The 12637-nt window shown below is 45.8% G+C and overlaps 1 protein-coding gene across 4 annotated transcripts in view; it reads right to left on the bottom strand.

Annotated features, from left to right (window-relative positions):
- Window positions 1-12637, bottom strand: part of ZFAND4 (zinc finger AN1-type containing 4) — an 80551-nt gene that overhangs the window by 16090 nt on the left and 51824 nt on the right. For 3 of the 4 annotated variants that reach the window (XM_038744210.1, XM_038744211.1, XM_038744213.1), the window contains one exon: window positions 11642-11696. In XM_038744210.1, the coding sequence (XP_038600138.1) occupies window positions 11642-11696 (55 nt within the window). The remainder of the gene's footprint in view (window positions 1-11641; window positions 11697-12637) is intronic. The other variant, XM_038744212.1, reaches the window with a different exon arrangement.

Here is a 12637-nt window from a genome sequence, read left to right as displayed (position 1 = left end):
ATTTCATTCATTCATTCATTCAATCGTATTTATTGAGCGCTTACTGTGTGCAGAACACTGTACTAAGCGCTTGGAAAGTACAAGTTGAAAATAAAGAGTGACAGTCCCTGCCCACAATAAGCTCACAGTCTAGAGGTGGGGAGAGAGACATCAGTACAAACAGACATCAATACAAATAAAAAAAACTACAGCTCTATACATACATATATCTATATATCTATATAGATATCTATATAGATATAGATATATAGATATATATATATCAAGGAAAAACTCCTCACCATTGGCTTTAAGGCACTTGATTACTTTGCCCCCTCCTACCTCGCTTCGCTACTCTCCTCCTACTACTAATAAAGGCATTTATTAAGTGCTTACAAACAGACATCAATACAAATAAATAAAATTACAGCTCTATACATACACATACCTATATATATATATATATATATATATATCAAGCAAAAACTCCTCACCATTGGCTTTAAGGCACTTGATTACCATGCCCCCTCCTACCTCGCTTCGCTACTCTCCTCCTCCTACTACTAACAAAGATATTTATTAAGCGCTTACTATGTGCAAAGCACTGTTCTAAACGCTGGGGAGTTTACAGCGTGATCAGGTCGTCCCCACGGGGGGCTCACAGTCTTAATCCCCATTTTCCAGATGAGGGAACTGAGGCCCAGAGAAGTGAAGTGACTTGCCCGAAGTCACACAGCCGACAAGTGGCAGGGCCGGGATTTGAACCCATAACCTCCGACTCCAGAGCCCGGGCTCTGTCCACTGAACCACACTGCTTCCCTACAAGCCAGCCCACATCCTTTGTTCCCCTAATGCTAACCTTCTCACTGTTCCTCCATCTCGCCCGTCTCACCCGTGACCTCTCGTCCACATCCTCCCTCTGGCCTGGAATGCCCTCCCTCCTCACATCAGACAGACAACTGCTCTTCATTCTAGTCATGTCCGTTTCTCCCTCCAGCTTGTTTTTCGCTATATCGTACTCTTCCGAGTGCTCAGCACAGTGCTCTGTACAAAGTAGGCGCTCAGTAAATACGACCGACGGGCCAACCTCCAGATCTACAGTAGGTTTTATCTTCTCCGATCGGACGGGCTCGAGGTTCCTCCCCAACCTCCCCGTTCATCTGTCCCACTCCACACATCTGGAACTTATAAATCCAGCTGGTTTACACACAAATGTCTCCCCACACTCACCGCTGTGCTTGTCGCAGCCCGCGGTTGAGATTAATCATTTGCTGATCAGAGGCGACACACGTCGCAAATTTATCATCCTTTTACGAAAGTGGCCGTGTTCAAACAATTTCCCCATTTTTCTCACCTTAGTCATAAGTGGTGAGCTTACAGGTGCTTCCCCACAGCACCTGTATTTCCCCACAGCACCTGTATATATGTATATATGTTTGTACATATCTATTACTCTATTTATTTATTTTACTTGTACATATCTATTCTATTTATTTTATTTTGTTAGTATGTTTGGTTTTGTTCTCTGTCTCCCCCTTTTAGACCGTGAGCCCACTGTTGGGTAGGGACCGTCTCTCTATGTTGCCAATTTGTACTTCCCAAGCGCTTAGTACAGTGCTCTGCACACAGTAAGCGCTCAATAAATACGATTGATGATGATGATGGTGAGTGATACTAACGTGCAGCTTAAACGATATTAATAGAGTGAACTTTTTTTAAAGGAGCAGCGTGGCTCAGTGGAAAGAGCCCGGGCTTGGGAGTCAGAGGTCATGGGTTCTAATCCTGGCTCTGCCACTTAGCTGTGTGACTTGGGGCAAGTCATTTAACTTCTCTGGGCCTCAGTTCCCTCATCTGTAAAATGGGGATGAAGAATGTGAGCCCCACATGGGACAACCTTGATTACCTTGTATCCCCCTCAACGCTTACAGCAGTGCTTGGCACATAGTAAGTGCTTAACAAATACCAACATTATTATTATTATTATTATTAATATTATTATTATTATTAAAGAAGTTCAAGTGCTTAACAAATACCAACATTATTATTATTAATATTAATATTATTATTATTAAAGAAGTTCAAGTGCTGAACAAATACCATTATTATTATTATTATTATTAATATTACTATTATTAAAGAAGTTCAAGTGCTTAACAAATACCAACATTGTTATTATTATTATTATTATTAATATTATTATTATTAAAGAAGTGAATTTCTTTAAAGAGGGAGAGCATGGGGCTTTGGGGAGAGGGTCAATCTAAATTCTAGATCGAGACCAGTTGAAGTGCCGCTTAGAGATGCAGCGTGGCTTAGTGGAAAAAGCCTGGGCTTGGAAGTCAGAGGACCTGGGTTCTAATCCCAGTTCCGCCACTTGTCAGCTGTGTGACCTTGGGCAGGCCACTTAACTTCTCTGTGCCTCAGTTTCTTCAGCTGGAAATAATAAGTAGAATAATGGCATTTATTAAGTGCTTACTATGTGCAAAGCACTGTTCTAAGCGCTGGCACTGTTCTAAGCGTCAAATGATGATTAAGACTGCGAGCCCCAGGTGGGACAACCTGATTACCTTGTGTCTATCCCAGTGCCTGGAACAGGGTTTGGCACAAAGTAAGCACTTAAATACCATCATCATTATTATTATTATTAATAAACAGTGCTTTGCACAGAGTAAGCGCTTAATAAATGCCATCATTATTATTATCATTATTATTTTGCAGGATTCACCAGCTGAGAGAAACATCACTCATCTTCTCCCCGTTTAGTGCACCCCAATGAGACTTCAATTAATCAATCAATGGTATTTACTGGATGCTTACTCTGTGCAGAGCACTGAATTAACCGCTTGGGAGAGTACTTATTTATTTATATTAATGTCTGTCTCCCTCCCCACCCACCGGATTGTGAGCTCATTTTGGGCACTGAATATATCTGTTTATGTTGCCAACATATGTTGCCGACATATATGTTGCCAACTTGTATTTCCCAGGCGCTTAGTACAGTGCTCTGCACACAGTAAGCGCTCAATAAATACAACATTGATTGATGTTTGTTGTTCTATTGTACTCTAGCAAGTGTTTAGTGATTATAATAATGACATTAATTAAGTTCTTACTATGTGCAAAGCGCCTGGCACACAGTAAGTGCTCAATAAATATGACTGAATGAATGAACAAGGAGCTTACATTCTAGAAGGGGAGACAGACATTAATATAAATAAATCAATCACAGATATGTACATAAATGTTATGGGGCTGAGGGTGGGGAGAATAAAGGGCACAAATCCAAGAGCAAGGGGGAAACAGAAGGGAGTGGGAGAAGAGGAAATGAAGGCTTAGTTGGCGAACGTCTCTTGGAGGAGATGTGCTTTTAATAACTTGTACTTCCCAAGCATCTAGTACAGTGCTCTGCACACAGTAAGTGCTCAATAAATACGATTGAATGAATGAATAACGCTTTGGAGATAGGGAGAGCGATAGTCTGTCAGATAGGGGAGGGGGAGGGAATTCCAGGCCAGATGGAGGGCGGGGACAAGGGGTCGGCGGTGAGATGGACGAGATCGAATTACACTGATAATAGTAATAATTATGGCATTAAGCGCTTACTATGTGCCAGGCATATACTAAGTAAGCACTGAGGTGGATACAAGCAAATCAGGTTAGACACTGTCCCTGTCCTATGCAGGGCTCACAGTCTTAATCTCCATTTTATAAATGAGATAACTGCGGCCCAGAGAAGTGAAGTCACTTGCCCAAGGTCACACAGCAGACAAGTGGCGGAGCTGGAATTAGAACCCAGGTCCTCTGAATTCTAGGCCCGTGGCCTACCCACTACTCCATGCTGCTTCTACAGTAATCAAGGCGGGCTAGGATAAGTGCTTGGATCAGTGTGGTAGCAGTTTGGAGGAGAGGAAAGGGCAGATGGCAGCAATGTTACAAAAGCTGAGCCAACAGGATTTGGTGACAGATTGAATATGTGGGTTGAGTGAGAGAGAAAAGTCGAGCATAACGTCTTGGTTCATTCATTCATTCATTCAATCGTATTTATTGAGTGCTTACTGCGTGCAGAGCACTGTACTAAGCGCTTGGGAAGTACAAGTTGGCAACATATAGAGACGGTCCCTACTCAACAGCGGGCTCACAGTCTACCAAACGCTAGTACTATTATTAGGGTTATTATTATTATTATTATTATTATTATTATTATTATTAGTTGGGATTCGAGCCCATGACCTCTGACTCCAAAGCCCGTGGTCTTTTCACTGAGCCACCCTGCATTATTATGGTCTTTATGGTGGTGCGAAGAACCACCCTAATTTTGTGGCAATGAGCTGCGTCTAGCACGTAGAGAAAACATTTGCTTGGGGAACAGCTGGGTTGCGATCAGTAGAGAAGCAGCGTGGCTCAGTGGAAAGAGCCCGGGCTTTGGAGTCAGAGGTCATGAGTTCGAACCCTGGCTCTTCCAGTTGTCAGCTGGGTGACTTTGGGCAAGTCACTTCACTTCTATGTGCCTCAGCTCCTCATCTGTAAAATGGGGAATAAGACTGTGAGCCCCCTGTGGGGCAACCTGATCACCATGTAACCTCCCCAGCGCTTGGAACAGTGCTTTGCACATAATAAGCGCTTAATAAATACCATCATAATTATTATTATTAATAGTTAACGATAATATTAACGACTTTGGGCAAGTCACTGAACTTCCCTGTGCCTCAGTTCCCTCATCTGTAAAATGGGGATTAAGCCTGGGAGCCCCCTGTGGGGCAGCCTGATCACCTTGTAACCTCCCCAGCGCTTAGAACAGTGCTTTGCACATAGTTAGCGCTTAATAAATGCCATTATTATTATTATTATTAGAAAACAAAGAGAAGGAGGAGGAAAGAAAAGAAGATGGAGACAAGGGAATTCAAGCGATTGATCAATCGACTGATGCAATTTGTTGAGAAGCAGCATGGCCTACTGAAAGATGGCAGGCCTGGGAGTCGGAGGACTTGAGTTCGAATCCTGACCATGCCAATCGGTTTCTTGGTGATCTTGGGCAAGTCACTTCATTTCTCTGCGCCTACGTTTCCTCAATTGAAAAAAAGGGGATTCAAGACTTGTTCTCCCTCCTGCTTAGACTGTGAGCCCCATGGGCGACAGGTCTGACCTGCTTACCTTGTATCTACCCCAGTGCTTACAGCAGTGCCTGGCACATGGTAAGCGTTTAACAAATACCATAATAATAAAGCTCATACTTGGTGCAAAGCAACACACTAAGTGCTTGAGAGAGTTCAATTAGGGATCCCCTTACTGTAGGGGTTCCTCAAGGGTCAGTTCTTGGTCGCCTTCTGCTCTCTACCTACACTTACTCCCTTGGTGAACTCATTCGTTCCCACGGCTTCAACTATCATCTCTACGCTGATGACACCCAAATCTACATCTCCGCCCCTGCTCTCTCTCCCTCCCTCCAGGCTCGCATCTCCTCCTGCCTTCAGGACATCTCCATCTGGATGTCTGCCCGCCATTTAAAATTCAACATGTCCAAGACTGAGCTCCTTATCTTCCCTCCTAAACCCTGCCTCTCCCTGACTTTCCCATCACTATCATCATCATCATCAATCGCATTTATTGAGCGCTTACTATGTGCAGAGCACTGTACTAAGCGCTTGGGAAGTACAAATTGGCAACATATAGAGACAGTCCCTACCCAACAGTGGGCTCACAGTCTAAAAGGGGGAGACAGAGACCAAACATACTAACAAAATAAAATAAATAGAATAGATATGTACAAATAAATTAAATAAACAAATAAATAAATAAATAAATAAATAGAGTCAAAAAATATGTACAAACATATATACATATATACAGGTGCTGTGGGGAAGGGAGGGAGGTAAGATGGGGGGATGGAGAGGGGGACGAGGGGGAGAGGAATCAATCAATCAATCAATCAATCGTATTTATTGAGCGCTTACTATGTGCAGAGCACTGTACTAAGCGCTTGGGAAGTACAAATTGGCAGCACATAGAGACAGCCCCTACCCGATAGTGGGCTCACAGTCTAAAAGGGGGAGACAGAGAACAGAACCAAACATACCAACAAAATAAAATAAGTAGGATAGAAATGTACAAGTAAAATAAATAAATAAATAAATAAATAGAGTAATAAATATGTACAACCATATATACATATATACAGGTGCTGTGGGGAAGGGAAGGAGGTAAGACGGGGATGGAGAGGGGGACGAGGGGGAGAGGAAAGAAGGGGCTCAGTCTGGGAAGGCCTCCTGGAGGAGGTGAGCTCTCAGCAGGGCCTTGAAGGGAGGAAGAGAGCTAGCGCGGCGGATGGGCAGAGGGAGGGCATTCCAGGCCCGGGGGATGACGTGGGCCAGGGGTCGATGGCGGGACAGGCGAGAGCGAGGTACAGTGAGGAGATTAGTGGTGGAGGAGCGGAGGGTGCGGGCTGGGCAGTAGAAGGAGAGAAGGGAGGTGAGGTAGGAGGGGGCGAGGGGATGGACGGACAGCCTTGAAGCCCAGGGTGAGGAGTTTCTGCCTGATGCGCAGATTGATCGGTAGCCATTGGAGGTTTTTGAGGAGGGGAGTGATATGTCCAGAGCGTTTCTGGACAAAGATAATCCGGGCAGCAGCATGAAGTATGGATTGAAGTGGAGAGAGACACGAGGATGGGAGATCAGAGAGAAGGCTAGTGCAGTAGTCCAGACGGGATAGGATGAGAGCTTGAATGAGCAGGGTAGCAGTTTGGATGGAGAGGAAAGGGCGGATCTTGGCAATGTTGCGGAGCTGAGACCGGCAGGTTTTGGTGACGGCTTGGATGTGAGGGGTGAACGAGAGAGCGGAGTCGAGGATGACACCAAGGTTGCGGGCTTGTGAGACGGGAAGGATGGTAGTGCCGTCAACAGAGATGGGAAAGTCAGGGAGAGGACAAGGTTTGGGAGGGAAGACAAGGAGCTCAGTCTTCAACATGTTGAGCTTTAGGTGGCGGGCGGACATCCAGATGGAGATGTCCTGAAGGCAGGAGGAGATGCGAGCCTGGAGGGAGGGGGAGAGAGCAGGGGCAGAGATGTAGATCTGGGTGTCATCAGCGTAGAGGTGATAGTTGAAGCCGTGGGACCGAATGAGGTCACCAAGGGAGTGAGTGTAGATTGAGAACAGAAGGGGACCCAGCACTGAACCTTGGGGAACTCCCACAGTAAGAGGATGGGAGGGGGAGGAGGAGCCTGCAAAAGAGACTGAGAAAGAACGACCGGAGAGATAAGAGGAGAACCAGGAGAGGACGGAGTCTGTGAAGCCAAGGTCAGATAACGTGTTGAGGAGAAGGGGGTGGTCCACAGTGTCAAAGGCAGCTGAGAGGTCGAGGAGGATTAGGACAGAGTATGAGCCGTTGGATTTGGCAAGCAGGAGGTCATTGGTGACCTTTGAGAGTGCAGTTTCCGTGGAATGAAGGGGACGGAAGCCAGACTGGAGGGGGTCGAGGAGGAAGGAAGGGGCTCAGTCTGGGAAGGCCTCCTGGAGGAGGTGAGCTCTCAGCAGGGCCTTGAAGGGAGGAAGAGAGCTAGCTTGGCGGATGGGCAGAGGGAGGGCATTCTAGGCCCGGGGGATGACGTGGGCCGGGGGTCGATGGCGGGACAGGCGAGAGCGAGGTACGGTGAGGAGATCAGCGGTGGAGGAGCGGAGGGTGCGGGCTGGGCTGGAGAAGGAGAGAAGGGAGGTGAGGTAGGAGGGGGCGAGGTGATGGACAGCCTTGAAGCCCAGGGTGAGGAGTTTCTGCCTGATGCGCAGATTGATTGGTAGCCACTGGAGATTTTTGAGGAGGGGAGTGATATGCCCAGAGCGTTTCTGGACAAAGATAATCCGGGCAGCAGCATGAAGTATGGATTGAAGTGGAGAGAGACACAAGGATGGGAGATCAGAGAGAAGGCTGATGCAGTAGTCCAGACGGGATAGGATGAGAGCTTGAATGAGCAGGGTAGCGGTTTGGATGGAGAGGAAAGGGCGGATCTTGGCAATGTTGTGGAGCTGAGACCGGCAGGTTTTGGTCACGGCTTGGATGTGAGGGGTGAATGAGAGAGCGGAGTCGAGGATGACACCAAGGTTGCGGGCTTGTGAGACGGGAAGGATGGTAGTGCCGTCAACAGAGACGTCAACACTATGGATGGCACTACCATCCTTCCCGTCTCACAAGCCCACAACCTGGGTGTCATCCTCGACTCTGCTCTCTCATTCACCCCACACATCCAATCCATCACCAAAACCTTCCAGTCTCACCTCCACAACATCACCAAGACCCGCCCTTTCCTCTCCGTTCAAATTGCTACCTTGCTGGTTCAATCTCTCATCCTATCCCGACTGGATTACTGTATCAGCCTCCTCTCTGATCTCCCATCCTCCTGTCTCTCCCCGCTTCAGTCTATACTTCACTCTGCTGCTCGGATTAGCTTTGTACAGAAACACTCTGGGTATGTCGCTCCCCTCCTCAAAAATCTCCAGTGGTTGCCTGTCAACCTATGAATCAAGCAAAAACTCCTCACTCTCTGCTTCAAGGCTGTCCATCCCCTCGCCCCCTCCTACCTCCCCTCCCTTCTCTCCTTCTCCATCCCAGCCCGCACCCTCCACTCCTCTGCCGCCGCTAACCTCCTCACTGGGCCTCATTCTCGCCTGTCCCGCCATCGATCCCTGGCCCACATCCCACCTCTGGCCTCTAATGCCCTCCCTCCGCACATCCGCCAAGCTAACTCTCTTCCTCCCTTCAAAGCCCTACTGAGAGCTCACCTCCTCCAGGAAGTCTTCCCAGACTGAGCCCCCCACTTTTTCCTCTCCTCCTCCCCCTCATCACCTCCCCTACCTCCCTCTGCCCTACCCCCATCCCCTCCCCACAGTACATATTTATTACTCCATTTTATTAATGATGTGTATATAGCTATAATTCTATTTATTCTGATGGTATTGACACCTGTCTACTTGTTTTGTTTTGTTGTCTGTCTCCCTCTTCTAGACTGTGAGCCCGCTGTTGGGTAGGGACCGTCTCTACTTGTTGCCGATCTGTACTTCCCAAGAGCTTAGTCCAGTGCTCTGCACATAGTAAGTGCTCAATAAATTCGATTGAATGAAGAAGACATGTTCCTTGTCCTTGTGGAGCATTTAAAATCTAATGGGTGACACGGTACTCCAGTATTGCGGTCATTTTCCCACCCTTACTACTAATTGGGTCACTGATGAAAAGAGAACTAAGCGTTGCTCAGTGGGAAAGAGCCCGGGCTTTGGAGTCAGAGGTCATGAGTTCAAATCCCAGCTCTGCCACTTGTCAGCTGTGTGACTTTGGGCAAGTCACTTAACTTCTCTGTGCCTCACTTCCCTCATCTGTAAAATGGGGATGAAGACTGTGAGCCCCATGTGGGACAATCTCATCACTTTGTATACCCCAGTGCTTAGAACAGTGCTTTGCACATAGTAAGCGCTTAATAAATGCCATCATCATCATAAGCGGGTCCAATATCTACCAGAAGAGTTCTTCGTGAGACCTTTTTCTTTCATACACAATCAAGCTTTCCCTTGAGAAATTTAATCAGATTAAATTTTAAATAATTAAACACCATTATAGCTCTTTAGTTTTTTATGGCCTTTAAGTGTCTGCTTTGTGCTGGGCACTGTACTAAGCTCTGGGGTAGGTACAGGGTCATCAGGCTGGACACAGGGTCACAGTCTTAATCCCCACTTTACACATGAGGTAACTGAGACACAGAGAAGTGAAATGACTTGCCCAAGATCACGCAGCAGATTAGCCAGGATTAGAATGCTGGTACGCCTGACTCCCACGCTGATACTCTATCCACGAGGCTATGCTGCTAATTGATTCTTCTGGGATTAATTAATGAATGATGGCATTTGTTAGGCACTTACTATGTGCCAAGCACTGTTCTGAGCGCTCGAGGGGATGCAAGGTAGTCAGGTTGTCCCACATGGGGCTCACGGTCTTAATCCCCATTTTGCAGATGAGGTAACTGAGGCACAGAGAAATGAAGTGACTTGCCCAAAGTCACACAGCTGACGAGTGTAGGAGATGGGATTAGAATCCATGACCTCTGACTCCCAAGCCTGTGCTCTTTCCACTGAGCCCCGCTCCTTCCTAAAGTTCTCATTACCTCCCAAGTTCATGACCCAACACATTATTACAAGGCACGAGATCGCCCTTCTAGACTGTGAGCCCACTGTTGGGTAGGGACCATCTCTATACGTTGCCAACTTGGACTTCCCAAGCGCTTAGTACAGTGCTCTGCACACAGTAAGTGCTCAGTAAATGCGATTGAATGAATGAATCGAGGCCTGGGATTCATCATCATCAATCGTATTTATTGAGCGCTTACTATGTGCAGAGCACTGTACTAAGTGCTTGGGAAGTACAAATTGGCAACATATAGAGACAGTCCCTACCCAACATTGGGCTCACAGTCTAAAAGTCTATTATTCAGATCAGAAACAGTCCATGTCCTGCTTCAAACATTCAGAAGGTCTTGGGTTCTAATTCCGGCTCTGCCCTACGTCTGCTGTGTGACCTTGGGCAAGTCACTTCACATCTCCGTGCCTCAGTTACCTCATCTGGAAAATGAGGATTGAGACTGTGAGCCCGGGACTGTGTCCAACCTGATCTGCTTGTATTTACCCCAGCACTAAGTATGGTGCCTGGCACATTGTAAGCGCTTGATAAATACCATCACCATCATCATCTTCACGTCTACAACAGACTAGGGAGACTCGTTCCGTGCCCTCACGAGCTTACAGCCTTACGTAGACCCTTTATTCGAATTTAATGTGGTAGTACTTCTGTGGAAATATTTCAAATTTCATTTCAATTCTGAACAACCAGTCTCACGATTCTACAGACATACTCCGTCAAGTGGTAAATTGAATTCCCATGGAAGTTGGATACTGTGGTCTCCTTATTTATTTCTTTTCTACCTTTGATCATTTCCAAAAGTTCTTAGATATAGCGAAGGACACAGGTTCATTAAGATAACAATAATAATAATGATGATGGCATTTGTTAAGCGCTTACTATGCGGCAAGCACTGTTCTTAAGCACTGGGGTAGATACAAGGTAATCAGGTTGTCCCTTGTGGGGCTCACAGTTTTTAATCCCCATTTTACAGATGAGGGGATTGAGGCACAGAGAAGTTAATAATAATAATAATAATGTTGGCATTTGTTAAGTGCTTACTATGTTCTAAGCGCTGGGGAGGATACAAAGTGATCAGGTTGTCCCATGTGGGGTTCACAGTCTTAATCCCCATTTTACAGATGAGGTAACTGAGGCTCAGAGAAGTAATGTGACTTGCCCAAGGTCACACAGCAGACATGTGGCGGAGTCGGGATTCGAACCCATGACCTCTGACTCCAAAGCCCGTGCTCTTTCCACTGAGCCACGCTGCTTTGCCCAAGGTCACACAGCAGACAAGTGGCGGGCCCGGGATTAGAACCCACATCCTCTGAGTCCCAAGCCCTTGCTCTTTCCTTTTAGCCATGCTGCTTCTCAGTATATCAGGGTTTGATATTTTATACAGAACTTTCATGCTTTTCATCTCCCAAGCGATGACCAAAAAAAGGCCAATTTCTTTTGGAGAATTTTACGATTGTTATGATGATAAACCGCAAATTTTCTTCAATTGCTTACCTACTCTTTTTCCTGTTGCTGTGTTATTTCCATTCATTCCAAGTCCATAGGAAGACTAAATTAAAAATAAACAAAAACAACATCAGCAAGGGGAAATCAATGGCAGATGAAAGAAGAAGAAGATCAAGCACACTCTGATGTTACTTTTTTAGTATTGTTATAAAAACATCTAAGAACATCAAAAATTCACAAGCCTGAAGGGCGCTGTACTTTGCTGAGGTTAAATAACGGCTATAACAAAAACTTGCACTCACCAATATTTTAATTTTTTACCAAAGGATTAGCTGACAGCTGATACCCAAACACGAAATATTTTTGTTTGTTTGTTTTATGTGATAGCTGTTAAGCACTTACTACGGGCCAGGCACTGTACTAAACCAGGGTAGATATAAGCCGATCAGGTTGGACACAGTCTGCCCCCAACATGGGGCTCAGAGTCTTAATTCCCATTTTACAGATGAGGTCATTGTGGCACAAAGAAGTGAAGTGACTCGCCCAAGGCCACACGGCCAACAAGCCAGGTCCTTCAGACTCCCATGCCTGTGTCCAATCCACTAAACCACGCTGCTTCCATGTCAATAACGCCGCAATGCTAATAAGGACACTTTCTCGGGGGTAAAATGAATGGAAATCTTTTAAAATTATATAAAAAACAGAAAGGGGAAAATTTGGGGTGGAAATTGAGGGTCCCTGCTTAGTTTGCATGCAGTTATTTTGTAGAACAATTAAAACGTATTCCCCCCTAGCCACTAACTTTGGGACAGTAGCAATTTATGTCGGGACCGCACTCTAGAATACTGATGTTTTATTATATGTAAGTATACTGCCTGATGAGAGATTTTTAAAATGGGGTGACTTTGTAAATTTGGTCCCGTGCAAAACTTCTGACAGTTGACAGAAAGCTTCTTTCACAAACTTCATTATGAATTAAAAAAAAAAACCCAAACTAATCTGCTCGGATTTACTTCACTGAGACTTTTATCCCAATAGTATTAA

This window comes from Tachyglossus aculeatus, chromosome 3 (genome assembly GCF_015852505.1).
Source record: "Tachyglossus aculeatus isolate mTacAcu1 chromosome 3, mTacAcu1.pri, whole genome shotgun sequence".
NCBI lineage: Eukaryota > Metazoa > Chordata > Mammalia > Monotremata > Tachyglossidae > Tachyglossus > Tachyglossus aculeatus.
The sequence above is the reverse complement of the archived record's forward strand: the minus strand, read 5'-3'. Positions and strand labels throughout refer to the sequence as shown.